A 19,521-nucleotide genomic window follows, 5' to 3' on the forward strand; every position below is an offset into this window, starting at 1 on the left:
TTACCAGAACTAGTGTCCCCATTGGAAGACTTCCCCTTTGTTCTGGTGACAACCCAAAATATGGTATTTTCTTTCACTTTTACGAGAGCACAGACAGCAATAAAAACCTGACAAGTGTTCTAATCCAGGGGTTCTCAATCTTATAGAGGTCAGGGCATGTTAAATTCTTCCAAAACCTTCCATACGCCAACAGTTGAAAATAAAATGTAAATACACACAAAAAAACTACGAGAATACAAAACATGTACTAAAATGCTGAAAGGCTCTGAATTGGGTTGGGTGTCACTGTAGGGGGGATGAGGTTCTGAAGGAGTTTGGGGGACTCTGCAACAGACATGATGACCCTGTCGGGAATAAGGATTTTGAGGGGGCTGGGGGGCACTGTGGGAGAATGGGGGGTACTGCGGGACACTATGGGAGGTTGGGAGACACTGTGGAGGGTGAGGGTTTTCATGGGACTTGGGGAACAAAGGATAACTATTGGAGGTTCAGGGACACTATGGGAGCTGGGTGACACTGTGGGAAGTTGGGGGACACAGTGAAGGCTGAGGGCTCTCATGAGACTTGGGGCACTATGGGAGAATGGGGGGGGGGCACTGCGGGACACTATGAGAGGTTGGGAGACACTGTGGAGGCTGAGGGCTCTCATGGGACTTAGGGCACTGTGGATCACTATTGGAGGTTCAGGGACACTATGGGAGATGGGTGACACTGTCATACCTCCCAACTTTTCAACTTCAGAATGAGGGACAAATGAGCATACCTCCCAACTAAGTTGTTGAGTGGGGGGGGGGGGAATTCCGTGGATCGGAGTTGTTGAGCGGGGGGGGGGGCGCGGATCAATCAGAGTTGTTGAGCGGGGGGGGTTCCGTGGATCATAGGTGTTGAGCGGGGGGGGGAGGTTTCCGGGGATCGGAGTTGTTGAGCGGGGGGTTTATCGCCAATCGCGGGACTCTAGCACTGATCGCGGGACCGCGGGATTTAACGCGAATCGCGGGACTGTCCCGCGAAATCCGGGTCGGTTGGGAGGTATGCACTGAGGGAAGTTGGGGGACACAGTGAAGGCTGAGGGCTCTCAGGAGACTTGGGGCACTATGGAAGAATGGGGGGGGGGCACTGTGGGACACTATGGGAGGTTGGGAGACACTGTGGAGGGCTTTCATGGGACTTGGGGCACTGTGGATCACTATTGGAGGTTCAGGGACACTATGGGGGCTGGGTGACACTGTGGGAAGTTGGGGGACACAGTGAAGGCTGAGGGCTCTCATGAGACTTGGGGGACTGTGGGAGAATGGGGGGGGGGGGCACTGCGGGACACTATGGGAGGTTGGGAGACACTATAGAGGGTAAGGGCTCTCATTGGACTTGGGGCACTGTGGATCGCTATTGGAGGTTCAGGAACACTATGGGAGCTAGGTGACACTGTGGGAAGTTGGGGGACACAGTGAAGGCTGAGGGCTCTCATGAGACTTGGGGCACTGGGAAGAGGCAATTTGCTGAGTGAGCCATTGCTGGTATGCATGTGAATGAGTCTGGACCCTATTGTGTGTTTTATAGAGATTGATTTGACAACAGTGTCCACTTTGATTTTAATATTGGTGTTTGGCCAACTTTTTTGCTACATATTGTATTTTAATAAAGTTTTTTCTAATCAACGATACCGCGGTTGGTTCTTCTTTACAACTACTTGTTGGGTGGTCGCTTCACGACTCTCCGTTTTTTTCACGATACATGTCCAGTTGTTGAGGTACCCCACCATACTGGTGAGTTGGAGATTTGACCGCTAGAGGCGGCATTATTTAAAGTGTATTTTTCCACTACGGAGGGACTTTTTGGCCCCTCACTGTTTTTTACCTTTATTTCTACACTCGACAGCGTTGCCTTGGTGCTTAGAACCATTATGAAATATCACTCCTGACATTTCAATAAAGTTCTGTGGAAATATGCAATGTGCGCTGCGTCACGGAGTGCGTTCAGCTTGGCGCGCTGGTGTCAACGGGCCCTTATGATCTCCCCTGATTCCGGAACTGAACCTGATTAGCTCTTTGTAACAGAGCAGGTTAGTCCTTAGAGCCCCGTGTTTGGTGGTACAAGCACGGGGTGATGCGTTGCTGCTGCTCCGGACCTTCAATCGGGGAGCTGGGAGGACGCCTCATGGAACACGCGGTCCTGTATCCTGCCGGTTTAATCGGTGTCCCTGGTCACAGACAGACTTATCTTATAAGCTGCCCTTTCTTCTCAGGAAGTCAGGCTTAAAAAGGCTGCAAGCGTCGCCATGACGACCACCCTTCCCGATTCCCCCCGCCTCACAATAGCATTGTGGTTTCCTTAGCAATGGCAGGAGTGATGTGAGGGAAAGCGGTCTATGTGATCACACAGGAATGGTCTGTGCTCGCCCTGTGATGAAATGTGAGCGCATTGTGTCAAATCGTCGGCAGATAATCCTGGCGAGCGCAGGAAGCGTCTCCGGATAAAAGGCGTTTAGCTGATCCGCAGGATTCCCGGGTTATGTCATAAGTGGCAGAGGTGACAACTTGGGATTATTTATTTTTTTGTTTGAAGAGGATTAATATTGATATTTTTTGCTTTTGTATCTGAAGGGTTAGTTCACCTTTACCAAAAAAAACTGTCAATGCAGGTAAGGGGTGAAAACAAGCTGTGCAGCTCTGACTAAAGTTGAATAATGCCCTTGCCATAGTTGTAGGCCATTTACGTGACTCATGAGGCCTGACTGGAATACTCCCACGAGGTTGCTAAGTGAGGCCTAGTCGTCATTGTTCACCTCCACCATCACAGGAGAGCTACTGCATCTGGGGAGAGAAAGAGCATGTGAGGGGGGTGAATCAGAGGAAAGGCTCCCTCCTGTAATGGTGGAGGTGAGCAGTAATGACTAGGCCTCACTTAGCAAAGTCCTAGCAACAGTATTATTATTATACACAGGTTTTTTTTCTCAGAGAATAGGAGCAGGAACTCCCCCCTTCTGAGTCACTCCTTCTCTCTGCGTCCTACCCACCTCTTCGTCCCTTGGTTCAACCCCCTACCCACCTCTGAGCACCATCCCTTGGTTCAACCCCCTACCCACCTCTGAGCACCGTCCCTTGGTTTTACACCGTACCCACCTCTGAGCACCGTCCCTTGGTTCAACCCCCTACCCACCTCTGAGCACCATCCCTTGGTTCCACTCCCTACCCATCTCTGAGCACCGTCCCTTGGTTCAACCCCCTACCCACCTCTGAGCACCATCCTTTGGTTCAACCCCCTACCCACCTCTGAGCACCGTCCCATGGGTCAACCCCCTACCCACCTCTGAGCACCGTTCCTTGGTTCCTCCCCCTATCCACCTCTGAGCACATCCCTTGGTTCCTCCCTCTATCCACCTCTGAGCACCGTTCCTTGGTTCAACCCCCTACCAACCTCTGAACACTGTCCCTTGGTTCCACTCCCTACCCACCTCTGAGTACCGTCCCTTGGTTCCACCCCCTGCCCACCTCTGAGCACCGTCCCTTGGTTCCACCCCCTGCCCACCTCTGAGCACGTCCCTTGGTTCCACCCCCTGCCCACCTCTGAGCACCGTCCCTTGGTTCAACCTCCTACCCACCTCTGAGCACCGTCTCTTGGTTCCTCCCCCTATCCACCTCTGAGCACATCCCTTGGTTCCACCCCCTGCCCACCTCTGAGCACGTCCTTTGGTTCCACTCCCTACCCACCTCTGAGCACCGTCTCTTGGTTCCTCCCCCTATCCACCTGTGAGCACATCCCTTGGTTCCTCTCCCTATCCACCTCTGAGCACCATCCCTTGGTTCCACCCCTACCCACCTCTGAGCACCGTCCCTTGGCTCAACCCCCTACCCACCTCTGAGCACGTCCCTTCATTCAACCCCGTACCCACCACTGAGCAACGTCCCTTGGTTTAACCCCCTACCCACCTCTGAGCACCGTCCCTTGGTTCTACCCCCTACCCACCTCTGAGCACCGTCCCTTGGTTTCACCCCCTACCCACCTCTGAGCACTGTCCCTTGGTTCTACCCCCTACCCATCTTTGAGCACCATCCCTAGGTTCCATCCCTACCCACCTCCCAGTACTGCCTCAAGTATCATTTTGTGGTGCTAAATAATTTGTATGTAATTTATTCTTGTCTAATAACAAGAAAAGCAGTAAAATAGACCCCCCCCAGCAACAATAGACCCCCACCCCAGAAACAATAGATCCGGCACACAATACACTTCCCCAGCAACAATGGGCCCCACCCCAGCAACAATAGGTCCCATAGCAACAATAGGCCCCCCCAGCAATATTAGACCACATCCCAGCAACATTAGACCCCACCCCAGCAACAATAGACCCCACCCCAGCAACAATAGACCTCACCCACTGGTGTTCATAGCCTATTGTATTAGGGTGTGAACCCCAGAGCACAATAACACATGTGTGTATATCAGCAGAGCAGTGGACGGTGTCAGTAGAGCAGAGATTGGTGTCAGTAGGGCAGTGGACGGTGTCAGTAGTTTTTATTTTTATTATTTTTTAATAATTTTTTACAATTTAATATTTTATTTTTTTTTTAAAAAATGTTAGGAGCCTTGTTGGGGTGCTTTGGCCTCAGCTGCACTGGGCAGTGAGTGAATGGGAAGTGCTCTGTGCTTAGCGGCTTCCTGTTCACTCACAAACTAAAGCATAGTGAACATAGTTTACTATGCTTCAATTTAGAATGAACACAGGATCAACTGGTAGAGATCACCTACTGTGTTCATTCATTCATCCATCCTGAATCATCCCCCGCTGCAGCGGGTGGGAGAGGAGAGGAGGTAAGCTGGCAGCACTGCAGGGGGTGATAGGGGGTGCAAGGAAGCAGGGGGAATTGGCACCATACAGGGTGATTAGGGTATTTGTGTGCACACGCCTATGACCTCACCCCAACAACAATAGATCCCTTACACAACAATAGACTCCTTCAGCAACAATAGACCCCACCCCAGCAACAATAGGCCCCTCAAGCAACAATAGACCCCACCCCAGCAATAATAGACCCCACCCCAACAATAGTTCCCCCACACAATAATAGACACACATAGCAACATTGGACCACCCACAACAAAATACCACCCCAGCAACAAAAGATTCACCCCAGCAATATTAGAACCCCCAGCAGCAACAACAAATCTTCCAGCAGCCAGCATCAATAGGCCCTCCAGAATACAGCAACAATAGACCTCTCCCTCAATAGTAGATTCCTACAATTAACAAAAGACTCCCGCCATTTCATGAGTGTGCACAATTTTAAAGTGTGACATGTTGGGTATCTACTTACTCGGCGTAACATCATCTTTCACATTATACAAAAAGATTGGGCTAACTTTACTGTTTTGTTATTTTTTAATTAATGAAACCAAAAAATGGCTACCTGGAGGTGTTCTGTACACAAAACTGCCTCCTCCACTAAACAGCGCCCTCCTAATGCTCCCAGTGCTGGGATTTGGACCATGGGGGGGGGGGGGGGGGGGGGGCGGTCACTTCAAGTTGGGGGTCCCCTGACATAGAAATTAAATTGAAATGCATGATGAACCCCACGCCTATCCTGAATTTGACCAATCTCCTAATATGGGGTAAAACATGATTCCTACACTGACCTACCTGATTCCTACGCTGACCACTACACTGACCTACCTGCTTCCTACGCTGACCACTACACTGACCTACCAGATTCCTACACTAACCTACCTGACAACTTCACTGACCACTACACTGACCTACCTGATTCCTACACTGACCTACCTGATTCCTACGCTGACCACTACACTGACCTACCTGATTCCTACACTGACCACTACACTGACCTACCTGATTCCTACACTGACCTACCTTATTCCTACACTGACCACTACACTGACCTACCTGATTCCTACACTGACCTACCTGATTCCTACGCTGACCACTACACTGACCTACCTGATTCCTACGCAGACCACTACACTGACCTACCTGATTCCTACACTGACCTACCTGATTCCTACACTGACCACTGCACTAAACTACCTGATTCCTACACTGACCTACCTGATTCCTACACTGACCACTACACTAAACAATCTGATTCCTACACTGACCACTACACTAAACTACCTGATTCCTACACTGACCTACCTGATTCCTACACTGACCACTACACTGACCTACCTGATTCTTACACTGACCACTACACTGACCTACCTTATTCCTACACTGACCACTACACTGACCTACCTCATTCCTACACTGACCAATACACTGACCTACCTGATTCCTACACTGACCACTACACTGATCTACCTGATTCCTACACTGACCTACCGGATTCCTACACTGACCACTAAACTGACCTACCTGATTCCTACACTGACCTACCTGATTCCTACACTGACCACTACACTGACCTACCTGATTCCTACACTGACCACTACACTGACCTACCTGATTCCTACACTGACCACTACACTGACCTACCTGATTCCTACACTGACCACTACACTGACCTACCTGATTCCTACACTGACCTGCCTGATTCCTACACTGACCACTACACTAACCTACCTGATTCCTACACTGACCTACCTGATTCCTGCACTACTCACACCCCCCTCCCCCCTATATGTACAGTGTAGATCGGTTGATTTTAATGGCCTCCAAGATAATCCATCGGGGCAGGGCACCCCAGCACCAGGTACTGTTCCCGACACCCAGCTGCTCCTCGGTATCCCCTGCCAAGAGCTTCTCCAGTAGCCACTCTGCACCGCCTAGGGTGACCACATTTTCAAACTGCCATTCAGGGACACACGCCCTCTCTCACCTTCCCCAAAAAAGATGAGGGAGGGGGACGGGTGGAAATGTAGTCTCGGGGTTGATGGGGAATTTGGCGGCAGGGTTATTTGTCAGGTGAATGTGCCCCTTGCCACCAAATGCAGTGCCGCTTGCCACCCATAGCCTGCCACGAGATACAGTGCTGCTGTCACTCCCTCTGCATGAGCCACGTGCGTAGAAAGAAAAGAGTGGCGTCACTATTTGGAGAGTGACGATCACACCAGTCCCTGCTGCTTGCCGCTGGGTGCCGGAGAAGAGGAGGTGCCGAGGCGGATGGGGACAGCAGTGCTGCCCTAGGCGCAGGCCTCGCTCTCGGTCTCACTGTCTGAGAGTTAATTGTTACTGGTTGCAAGATGCCAGGCAGCGCTGGACCTAGCAACCAGTTCCAGAATTGTAGTTATTAGTTAGTAGGGGGTGGCTGTGTCCTCTTTTTCATTCCGGGACATTGTATTGTCCCAGAATGAAGGTGCCCGGGACCAGGGACAGACATGTCAATTGCGGGACAGTCCCGGGCAATCCGGGACACGTGGGCACCCTAGCACCACCCCTCACCTCTGCTGTTCTCACACACACATGGGCCACCCGCACCAGAGGGATCATGGGGGACAGGCAGGACCCGGGGGGGTGCACACTTGGGGGAGGCACCGTAATTATTTTGCGCCCCCCCCCCAAATGTTGCACCCGGGGCGAGAGTACCAGATGCCCTTCCCGTGCCACTGCAATCCGGGGACAACCCGGGGACCTCCCCGGAAACCCTACTCTAAATACGAGTTAAGATTTGCTGTAATTCTAACTGTATGTAGACCAGAAGGTTTCCACATGTCCATGTACAGGAGGAACTCGTATAATAATAGAGCAGTCAGCCAGTTTATGGGCGTCTAGAAGATACAGGCTGCAATTTCATGGCCTGGTACTTAGACTCAGGTCATAACACCTTCCACGGTCACCAAGCAAGACCTCGAGTCCAGTGGAGGCCGCAGACTCAATACAGCCTCTTTTTCCTATATTTCTGCACAGAGCACATTAAACGATGAAAGTACATAAACCGAGTGATAAAACCCCCTTCATTTCCTTTCTCGTTTTCCAACCTGGAAGATTCCGCAGCCGAATAAGGCGACGTGTCTGCTTTGGGGCATCTTACTAGCGACTTAAGTCTCCTTGCAAACCGGATATCATTAATTAAATTCTCCTATTTAATTTCTAGCAGCTTAGCAAACAGAAACCGTGGCAAGGTGAAAATTAAAATATACGTTACAAGTATTAATGACAAAGTGTGATAACTGTGCATACGGAGGTGCTTCTCGGCATCGCCCGTCTATAATCTCTGAAAATGAGAGCCGCTTACAATCCACGCTTCTGCTGCCGCTTTATAGAAAGGTTGACAGTTGTTACAGGAGGCTGAACATCGAAAAAAAAAGACAGCAAGGTGCGCGGTCTACAGCAGCCTATCACATCCCAGCTTTTTTTCTTTTGTAGAAACTGCACAAAATATTAAGGGGCAGATCCACAAAGATCTGCCCCGGGGGTCGTATCCGAGATACGCTACGCCGCCGTACCTTACCTGGCTTTAAATCGAATCCATAAAGAATTCGCGCCGTAAGTTACGGCGGCGTAGTGTATCTCAAGCGGCGTAACGGCGCGGAATTCAAATCTGTGATTAGGGGGTGTGTTTCATTTAAATGAAGCGCGTCCCCGCCCAAATGAACTGCGCATGCGCCGTCCCTAAATTTCCCGCCGTGCATTGCGCTAAATGACGTCGCAAGGACGTCATATTTTTTAACATAGACGTGAATTACGTCCATCCCGATTCACAGACGACTTACGCAAAAAAAAAAAAGAATTTCAAAATAAACGCGGCAACGACGGCCATACTTAACATGGCAAGTCTAACTATACGCCGCAAAACAGCAGCTTTAACTATACGCCGGAAAAAGCCGACTAGAGACGACGTAAGAGAATGCGACGGCTGCACGTACGTTCGTGGATCATCGGAAATAGCTAATTTGCATACTCGACACGTAAAACGACGAGAACTCCACCCAGCGGACGACGAAGTATTGCATCTAAGATCCGACGGCGTACGAAGCCATACGCCTGTCGGATCTAACCCAGATGCCGTCGTATCTTGGTTTGAGGATTCAAACTAAAGATACGACGCAGGAAATATGAAAGTATACGCCGGTGTATCAGTAGATACGCCGGCGTACTCGCTCTGTGGATCTGCCCCATAATCTTCGTGTTCTATTTTTAAACAGTGCGACTTATTTTGGGGGTTTGTTTATAAAAAAAAAAAAAAAAAAAAAAGGCTGTGCGATTGTCTCGCCATTTACACATCTGTCACAAATAATTCCCCATAATGGCCCGGATTCACGTAGAATGGCGTATCTTTGTGCGGGCGTAACGTTTCGGGGGCGTAGCCTAAATAGGCCGGCGTAAGCCCGCCTAATTCAAATGTGGTAGATGTGGGCGTGTGTTATGTAAATTTTATGTGACCCCACGTAAATGACGCTTTTTACGAACGGCGCATGCGCCGTCCGTGAAAGTATCCCAGTGCGCATGCTCCAAATTAACCCGCAAGAAGCCAATGCTTTCGACGTGAATGTAAATGACGCCCAGCCCTATTCGCAAACGACTTACGCAAACGACATAAAATTTTAAAAATTCGACGTGGGAACGACGTCCATACTTAACATTGGTACGCGCTGTATGCGACCGTCGGAAGGCTGTCAATCAAATAGGAACGAATAGCCCAGTCCCGAAGATCATACCCGGAAGCCACGGAGAACATCGATCTCTAAAACGGTAAGTACTGCATTCATTTAAAAAAAAAAAAACACCCGATTCTGCTTAGTAAAATTAGCCTCAATCTAATGTTAAAATTATTTTTTTCGGGTGAACTCCCGCTTTAAGCTCTGTTCAGTGTATAAATGTCACTAGTCCCAAAAAAGTATCAAAAGTGTCCGATCTGTCCGCCGCAATGTCGCTAGAAATTTCTGATCAAAAAAAAATTATTAACAAAAATGCCAGAAATCTAACCCCTATTTTGACACTATAACTTTGCACAAACCAATCAATATACGCCTATTGCGATTTTTTTTTGTTTTACCAAAAATATGTAGAAGATTACATATTGGCTTAAACTGATGAAGAAATATTGTTTTCTTTTCCAAATTTTTTGTTTATAGCTCAAACACAGGCTTTCCCCCGGGCGGTGGTTTCACCCTGCATCCCCTCCTTCCTTGGCTTCACAGCGCCGCGGAATTCCCCTGCATCGCCTTCCTCCTCCTCCTCCTCGGCAGCCAATAGAATCGCTTCTCATCTCAGCCAAATCGGGTCTCAGGACCTGCTTCCTGAGCCAGGATTGGCCAGGAGAATCAGAAAGAATATCAATTCGCTATTGTCACACAAGCCCACCCGTTTTTAAGCCAATTAGAGCCTCCGGGTCTAATCATGTGCTTCTATAAAAAGGAATCCACGTGGTGCATGTTATTAGGGGCCGTCGCATGGATTAGGGGGGCGGCGCCCCTAGGCCGCCACTGTTAACAACTTAAGGACCGCCTCCTGCACATATACGTCGGCAGAATGGCACGGCTGGGCACAAGCACGTACCTGTACGTCCTCTTTAAGTGCCCAGCCGTGGGTCGCGGCGTGCGCCCGCGACCCGGTCCGAAGCTCCGTGACCACAGGACCTGATCGCCGCTGTAAACACAGCTTCCCTGTTCTTCACTGTGGCGCCGTCATTGATCACGTGTTCCCTTTTAAAGGGAAACACAATCAATGACGTCACACCTACAGCCACACACCCCTACAGTTAGAAACACAAATGAGGTCACACATAACCCCTTCAGCGCCCCCTTGTGGTTAACTCCAAAACTGCAATTGTCCTTTTCACAGTAAACAATGCAATTTAAATGCTTTTTTTGCTGTGAAAATGACAATGGTCCCAAAAATGTGTCAAAATTGTCCGACGTGTCTGCCATAATGTCGCAGACATGAAAAAAATCGCTGATCGCCGCCATTAGTAGTAAAAAAAAAAAAATTAATAAAAATGCAATAAAACTATCCCCTATTTTGTAAACGCTATAAATTTTGCGCAAACCAATCGATAAACGCTTATTGCGATTTTTTTTTTACCAAAAATATGTAGAAGAATACGTATCGGCCTAAACTGAGGGAAAAACATTTTTTTTATATATGTTTTTGGGGGATATTTATTATAGCAAAAAGTAAAAAATATTGCATTTTTTTCAAAATTGTCGCTCTATTTTTGTTTATAGAGCAAAAAATAAAAACCGCAGAGGTGATCAAATACCACCAAAAGAAAGCTCTATTTGTGGGGAAAAAAGGACGCCAATTTTGTTTGGGATCCACGTCGCACGACCGCGCAATTGTCAGTTAAAGCGACGCAGTGCCGAATCACAAAAACTGGCCAGGTCCTTTAGCTGCCTAAAGGTCCGGGTCTTAAGTGGTTAAAATGACACAGGCGTATTCACCAACCAGAGAGAAGTGATCCCGATCCCACTAAGACACACACAGAGGTGAGATCGAAGGGTCAATTCATTAAAACATATTGTAAGGGGTGTTTTAATTACAGTTCATTATTCTCTAATCTTTATGGCAAAAAAATAATGTTTTCAGCTCACAAGGTTATTTTTTGTGCAGATCAGCTGAATTCACCACATGCACATTACTATTTTGTATGCAAAATCAATTTACAAAGATTATCGCTCTGGTTATCACCCCTTAAAACAGTGCAACCTTTGAGCTGGCGTGAAATGGGAATTACTCTAAGCTGTCTAATGAAGAGAGAGAGAGAAAAAAAGGAAGAGCCAAAAAAGATCCATAAACAAAAAAATAAAGATTAAAACGTATCTAAACCTGAGAACAAAATTTGGTAATATTGCATCTCACCCCGGTCCTTAGATGTGGTGGCTGCATTCCTTTTCTTTTTCACGTTTTGTTTTCTTTTGATTTGACCCGGTAATCATACCAGTAACACAATTCCTGCCCAAGGTGAAAACTGTACTAAGCCCTGTTGTCATCTTAGGACAGGGAATGTGTTAGGACTACATAACACCTCCCTCTCCATAAAATATTCCCAGAGTTAATCTTCATGCCCTGTACACACGATCGGTTCATCTGATGAAAACGGACCGATGGATTTTTTTTATCAGATATCCGATGAAGCTGACTTTCATCAGTCTTGCCTACACACCATCGGTTAAAAATCCGATCATGTCCAACGCGGTGACGTAAAACACCACGGACGTGCAGAGAAAAATTAAGCTCAATGCTTCTGAGCAACGCGTCGACTTGATTCTGAGCATGTGTGGATTTTTGACCGATGCATTTCCCCACAGACGATCGGTTTTTTAACCATTTGGAAATTTTAAAACAGGTTCTATTTTTATTCACAGATGGGAAGAAAAACGATGGGGCCCACACAATATCGGTTCGTGTGTACAGGGCATTACAGGTTCACACCTGTGTTGCTCGAATTTCAGGTCCGTTTTCACAGCGAATTTCCAAAGTTCAACTGCGATTTAGATACGGTTCTAACACCCCCTGCCTCCAATCACCCCCTGCCACTAACACCCCCTGCCTCCAATCTCCCCCTGTCTCCATTGCCCCCAGCCTCCACCCCCCTCTGTGGTGCCACCGCAGCCACCATCACCCCCTGCCTCCAATCTCCCCCTGTCTCCATTTCCCCCAGCCTCCACCCCCCTCTGTGGTGCCACCGCAGCCACCATCACCCCCTGCCTCCAATTTCCATGCGCAGTTCCAAGCCGAACCGATCTCGGCTATTTTTACTGGCACATTCCCGCAACCACGAACATTTAAGAACGGGGGGGGGGGGGGGGAAAGTGCCCGTTTTTACGAACTGTCCCTAAAAATAAGGGCGGTGGGCAACACTGGTCACAGGCTGGTTGATAAGTTGAGCTTGAAAATGTCCTTGTTTTTTTTTTTTTAATATGTGGGGGCTTGGGGGCTGTCCAGGAGGCTGGGAGTTTTGCTGGGGAAATGTGGGAGACTGGAGGGGGTTGGTAGCATTGTGCATCACTGTTGGGGGCACTATGGTGGACTGGAGGCTCTGCCGCAAGCTAGGGGAAACTTCAGGGGGCTAGGGAGCACTGTGGGAAGTTGAAAGGCACTATGGGGTCAAGGGCTCTTAGGGGGCCTGGGGCCACTATAGGAAGTTGGGTGGCAATATGGGAGCTGGGAGGCACTGTGGCAGGTTAGGGGTCCGCACCCAACTGAAGGCCTGGGAGAAAGGTGGCTCCAACTCGGCAGTGGGCCACAGCCCAATGGTTGAGAACCACTGCTGTATACTATGTAGCGCTCACCCCCGAAGGAGCCGCTGATTGTTGTTGGGGTGTAACCGATGAATAGAGCAGTGAGCAAATGTCCAGTACATGAAGAAAGGGTTTTAAAATGCTTTATTTCAGGCCCAACATAGCCAACATCAACATGTAGTAGGAAGGAAAGGTTGATGAAGCGATAGAGAACTTGTGGTATCAGGCCTGAATATAGAAAGAGCAATCCTGCTCTCAGCTGCACAATAATGATAGTCACCGTATGTCGCCACTCTAGCCAGAGTGGGTGAAGTACCCCCGGACAGACTTCTGCCACAAGCCTGGCAGCCGAAGTGTCACTTCAGATTGCTGGGAGGAACAGGCCTCTGCCACAGACCTGGCTCTAGGGCCTCTGCCACAGGCCTATTACTTGAATGAGCTAAAACGGATGAATTGAGCGAATCCTCCCAGTAGATTGAAAGTCGGTCACCGGATGACAGCAAGAGTACCTGTCAGCATTCCGGTCACCAGATCCCCGATGGTTCGTTCAAGCCCTGTTGGACAACCTGCCTCCTGGTTCTCCTCAAGCTGACCCCCCAATCGAGCGGCACCCAGCCTGGGATCTTCTCAGTAATTTGGGGGACCCAGTAAGTCAATTTGGAGCTCCGCGTAGCATAGGACCCCGGCCTGGAAGGCCATCGCCAGGGGGGTCCGTTGGATGCACGCACCCTGAAGGTGGATGCCGCACCTGGAACCCGCGGGAAGAACCAATAAAGATGGCGTCTGCCACAGATATACCCCTTCCCAGCATGCCCCACGAGGGAAAAACTCCTCTAATTGGCTTCTGGGGAAGAGTGGCTCTGCCAGAACCCCTCTAGCGCCATCTGTCGCTCCGGGGTGGAAACAACACCCCTGGAGCGCAGACTGACCCACAGGACAGTTCTGAAATGACAGCAGCCCATAATTTAACAAATTGTGAATGGGAGCAAATAACTCTCCCATTCCCCACTAACTTTAGCGTAGTGCCCATACTGAAAGTATGGGGGCGCTACAACTACATACAGGTCAAAAGATCCTCTTGATGGGATCAAAGATATTGTCTTCTTTTTTTTTGCCAGTAGCAGCACAAATCAGTCATATTAGTAGATGACATTGTTGGTGAAGAGCTGCCATTGAAACATGTCTATAACAACGGTCAGGCGTGCGAGGAGGGAAAAACATGATGAGTTTTCCATCTTACACCTTGCACTCCGCAGAGGGGCTCTTCCACCTCCTCCCGGGCCTCCCCGGAGATCAATGGAAAGTTTCTGATAAAAATGTGATTTATTTTGTATGAAAAGTTTGGTCTCCGGAGTGCCACTTTGCAGCCCTGCAGTTTCATTTATGAATGGATTTCAGCAGCCCATCAAGCACAGTTATGGACATAAACAAAGCCGACACCGCAGACGTTTTTATGGCTCCTCATCCATCATTCAATTTCTTGCAGAGGTGAAACACAGGCCGCCAATTCTGAAAGCGCGTTCCTCCTCAAAGTGCAGCTCCAAATGTGATCCGTACAGCTGCAAATAAGTCGCAGGGCCCCGGGCATGGCCCCTGAGATGAGGGGAGAGGGCCACACTTCACCCCGGAAGGGGCTCAGAGGATTGCAGATTCTCTCACCCTCATTGCACGCCAGGTGTGCTTACTGCACGAGAAGAAGAAAACTACAATAAATGATGTAATGTTTCTATTACTGTACAGATAAAATATGTATCTGGGACAGCAGAGAACAGCTGACGTATCTGTTACGGCCCTATTGGGCCTCACTTATCAAGTTTTTGAAATTAAAACTGTAACTGTCCAGAAAATTAAAATGATAGAACAAAACCTTGACACTGCAACGCTAAGAGATTCCTGAGAAACCAAACGGACTGTAGTGGGTGATGACCATCAGCTCTCTACCGAGACAGGAATGTTCCACAAATGCTGCCATCTTGAGATCAGGAAATCTTGAAACAACACAAACAAAACAGAAGGGCGCGCATACCTAGTGTGTTACCCTCAACCAGGGATGGACTGGCCATTGGGACTACAGGGAGTTTCCCGGTGGGCCGGCTTCAGTGACAGCAGACCGCCGCCCCCCCCCCCACTCCCTTCCCACAGCGCTCACCTCCTCTCCCTTCCCGCAGCGCTCACCTGGGGGGAACAGAGAAGAAGGGGGAGTACCAGAGGAGCAGGGACGACGACAGAGGAGCATGGCGAAGGAGACAGAGAGCTGACTCAACAGCTATGGCCTGGGAGTTTCTCACTTCTGCCTAACCTTGTCCCATAAGGGGGGGCACCAAACTGATTCTTTGCCCCGGGTGAAATAATGTCTAGCTTCCCAACTGGTACTGCCTATAAAAGTACCAGTACCAGCCGTTCTACTCTAATAAAGTAGGCTATTGCCTCCCTATAGGAATCAGGGATATCTGCTGCAACCAATTTTCTGTGGACATTTGAAAGGTCCTTTAACTAAAGTGCGTCCCACTCCAAAAAGAGAGGAGGTGGTGGTGGGGTGGAAAAAAGAACAAAGAAGACAGAACTGCAAAAACTGCCACCCAATGGGACCTCAAGCCCAAGGGGCTGATGATGATATGGATTATGGTTTTTGAATGCAATTTTGAATCCAAATATTATTCTGTTAATTTAATACCTAGACTTTAATACAGAACTTGGTGACACCTTAAAGTGGAGGTTCACCCGGAAATGTTAATTTTTAACATTAGATTGAGGCTCATTTTGTCAAGGGGAATCGGGTAGTTTTTTTAAAATCGAAGCTGTACTTACCGTTTTAGAGAGCGATCTTCTCCGCCGCTTCCGGGTATGGGCTGCGGGACTGGGCGTTCCTATTTGATTGACAGTCTTCCGACAGGCTTCCGACGGTCGCATCTATCGCTTCACGATTTTCCGAAAGTAGCCGAACGTCGGTGCGCAGGCACCGTATAGAGTGGCACTGACGTTCGGCTTCTTTCGGCTACTCGTGACGCGATTTATGCGACCGTCGGAAGCCTGTCAATCAAAAAGGAACGCCCAGTCCCGAAGACCATACCCGGAAGCGGCGGAGAAGATCGCTCTCTAAAACGGTAAGTACTGCTTCTTTTTGAAAAAAAATACCCGATTCCCCTTGACAAAATGAGCCATAATCTAATGTTAACATTTTTTTTTGGGTGAACTCCCGCTTTAACAATCCTTGGGGTTATAGTTGTATGCTTTGTTTAAAATAATTTGGAGACTATCGGCACCCTATAGGAGTCAGGGATATCTGCCGCAGCCATTTTTCCAGGAACTTTTGAAAGTCATCCAACTCAATTGTCAAGTGTGTCCCACCAACAGGAATGTTGGTGACATCATTGGCCTAATATGGCCATGTGGTCATATTAGGTCATTGATACTACCAGAATCTCCACCTATTTGTTGCATCGCCACCCTATAGGAGTCAGGGATATCTGCCAAAGCAATTTTTCCATGGACATATGAAAGTCATCCAACTCAAGTGTGTTCCACTCCCAAAAGAGAGGTGGGGGGTAATGAGAAAGAAAACAAAGACAGAACCTCAGAAACTGCCAGCCAGGCACCCAATGGGACCTCAACTATAACGTAAGGGGCCAAAGATGATATGGATTATGGTTTTTAACCCCAATTTTAAAACAAAATATTATTTTGTTAAAGTGCCTAGTCTCTGATACGGAACTTGGTGACACCTTAAAAATCCTTGGGGTTATAGTTTTATGCTTTTTTTAGAATAAATTGGAATGTGGTGCCTTAAATCACTGACCCTGGGACAAATTGGGTATGTATGTGTATATATATATATGTACTCTGGCCCAGATTCACAAAGCACTTGCGCCGACATATCTCGAGATACGCAGTGTAAGTGCAAATATGCCCTGTCGTATCTGTGCGCCGGAGCCACAAACTAAGATACGCCTAAAAACTGGCTTCAACCCGCCGACATAACTTGCCTACGCCGGCATAGCGTAGGCGCACATTTAGGCTGGACGCTCCCATTGTTTAGCCATTCAAATATGCAAATGAGGGAAATACGGAGATTCAGAAACCCTAAGTGCGCCCGACAGAAAGGCTACGCGATGTGCGCGTAAGTTGTACGTCCAGCGTAAAGTTAAGCCCCATAAGGCAGGTGTAACTCAGCAGCAGACATGTAAAGGTCTGCACCAGGGAACTCAAGCCGGCGTATTTTACGTAGTTTACGTTGGACGTGAATATGACTAGGCGTAGGTTACGTTCATGCCGTAGGCAGTGATCCGGCGTATCTTAGGCAGTTGTTCCGTCGTGTTTGTGAGCATGCGCACTGGGATGCGTCCACGGGACGGCGCATGCGTCGTTCGTTATACTATCTGTCTGGCGCGCGGCCCATCATTTGCATGGGGTCACGCCTCATTTGCATGGCTCACACCCACTTCCACCTACGCCGGCTTACGCCTAGGAAACCCAGCACAGTTTTGGGAGCAAGTGCTCTGTGAATTCCATGCTTGCCTCTCTGCGCTGCGTTGGCGTAGCGTACAGGAGATACGCTATGGCGGCATAAATGTGCGCCGCTGTCTGTGAATCCGGGCCTCTGTTTTTATTGGTGTATAACACTCACTTTTTCAGATTGCAAATCGGTTACAAATAGTGTGTGCGTGTTATACACCGATACAGGAAGTTGGGCTGCCTCGGTGAGAACGGGGAGGGGACCGGGAAGAGCGCCGTCAGATTACATACAACGAGAATCTCCTGTTTACTCAGCGGCCTCTGTAATAGGAAGTCCCGTCTCCTGGGCCGGCATTGGTCCAGTGTACTGTCTATCATAGAAGCCGGTCCAGTAGGCGGGACTTTGTATTAAAGAGGCTGCAGAGTAAACAGGAGATTCTCGCTGTATGTAATCTGATGGCGCTCATCCCCTCCCTGAGGTGGCTATTTATCAGGCTGCATTCATAGCAATGGGGAGGCTGCAGATGGGCATTGATCAAGCTGCATTGATGGGCAACTGTGAGGCTACAGATGGGCATTGATCAAGCTGCATTGATGGGCAACTGTGAGGCTACAGATGGGCATTGATTAAGCTGCATTGATGGGCAATTTTGAGGCTACAGATGGGCATTGATCAAGCTGCATTGATGGGCAATTGTGAGGCAACAGATGGGCATTGATTAAGCTGCATTGATGGGCAATTGTGAGGCTACAGATGGGCATTGATCAAGCTGCATTGATGGGCAATTTTGAGGCTGCAGACGGGCATTGATCAAGCTGCATTGATGGGCAATTTTAAGGCTACAGATGGGCATTGATCAAGCTGCATTGATGGGCAATTTTGAGGCTGCAGGTGGGCATTGATGGACAATTGTGAAGCTACAGATGGGCATTGACCAAGCTGCATTGATGGGCAATTGTGAAGATGCAGATGGGCATTGATCAAGCTGCATTGATGGGCAATTTTAAGGCTGCAGACGGGCATTAATCAAGCTGCATTGATGGGCAATTTTAAGGCTGCAGACGGGCATTAATCAAGCTGCATTGATGGGCAATTTTGAGGCTGCAGATGGGCATTGATGGGCAATTGTGAAGCTACAGATGAGCATTGACCAAGCTGCATTGATGGGCAATTGTGAAGCTGCAGATGGGCATTGATCAAGCTGCATTGATGGGCAATTTTAAGGCTGCAGACGGGCATTAATCAAGCTGCATCGATGGGCAATTTTGAGGCTGCAGATGGGCATTGATGGGCAATTGTGAAGCTGCAGATGGTCATTGATTAGGCTGCATTGATGGGCACTGACCCTTATTTTTATACAAAGTTCTTTATTTAAAATTTAAGTTTTTTCCCCTGAAACTTCACTCTTAAAATGAAGGTGCGTGTTATACGCCTGTGCGTGTTATATGCCGATAAATACGGTATATTTATAGCTATTGGTAGTCACCATATGTCTGGTCTAGTTATACAGCTTGGAAAGGCTCTCTGATTATTCTTGACTTTAAAATACAACTATTAAAATGCTCTTGTGTTGCGTTATCTTTTTTATTTTTATATTATTATATTATTTTTTTATCACACATACAACCTAAAACGCAGAGCCGTTTATTCAGCGTCCACACAGCTGTTTCAGGGTTGTTTTATGTGGTCACAGAAGACAGCAAAACAACGTCTGGTATGAAGAATTGTACAGTCAGGGCGCACACGTTCTAATAAATTCCTCAATGAGACATATATCTATTCATCTCAGCTCACCTGTGCATTCTGGATCTGGATGGCCCCCTGGGGGATTGCTTGAGTTACTACCTGTCCCTGCGATGTTACCATGGTAACGGGTTGGTAAAGTGCACCACCTGCAAAAGACAAAAGAAGAGATATCAAGTGAGCTAAAAAAAACAACT

At 48.4% G+C, this 19,521-nt stretch overlaps 1 protein-coding gene across 3 annotated transcripts in view; it reads right to left on the reverse strand.

The window, feature by feature from the left end:
* PKNOX2 (PBX/knotted 1 homeobox 2) overlaps positions 1 to 19,521 on the reverse strand; it is a 524,525-nt gene that overhangs the window by 24,826 nt on the left and 480,178 nt on the right. For all 3 annotated transcript variants that reach the window (XM_040326438.1, XM_040326439.1, XM_040326437.1), the window contains one exon: positions 19,376 to 19,473. In XM_040326438.1, coding sequence (XP_040182372.1) covers positions 19,376 to 19,473 — 98 coding nt within the window. The remainder of the gene's footprint in view (positions 1 to 19,375; positions 19,474 to 19,521) is intronic.

This window comes from Rana temporaria, chromosome 10, assembly GCF_905171775.1.
Source record: "Rana temporaria chromosome 10, aRanTem1.1, whole genome shotgun sequence".
NCBI classification, from domain to species: domain Eukaryota; kingdom Metazoa; phylum Chordata; class Amphibia; order Anura; family Ranidae; genus Rana; species Rana temporaria.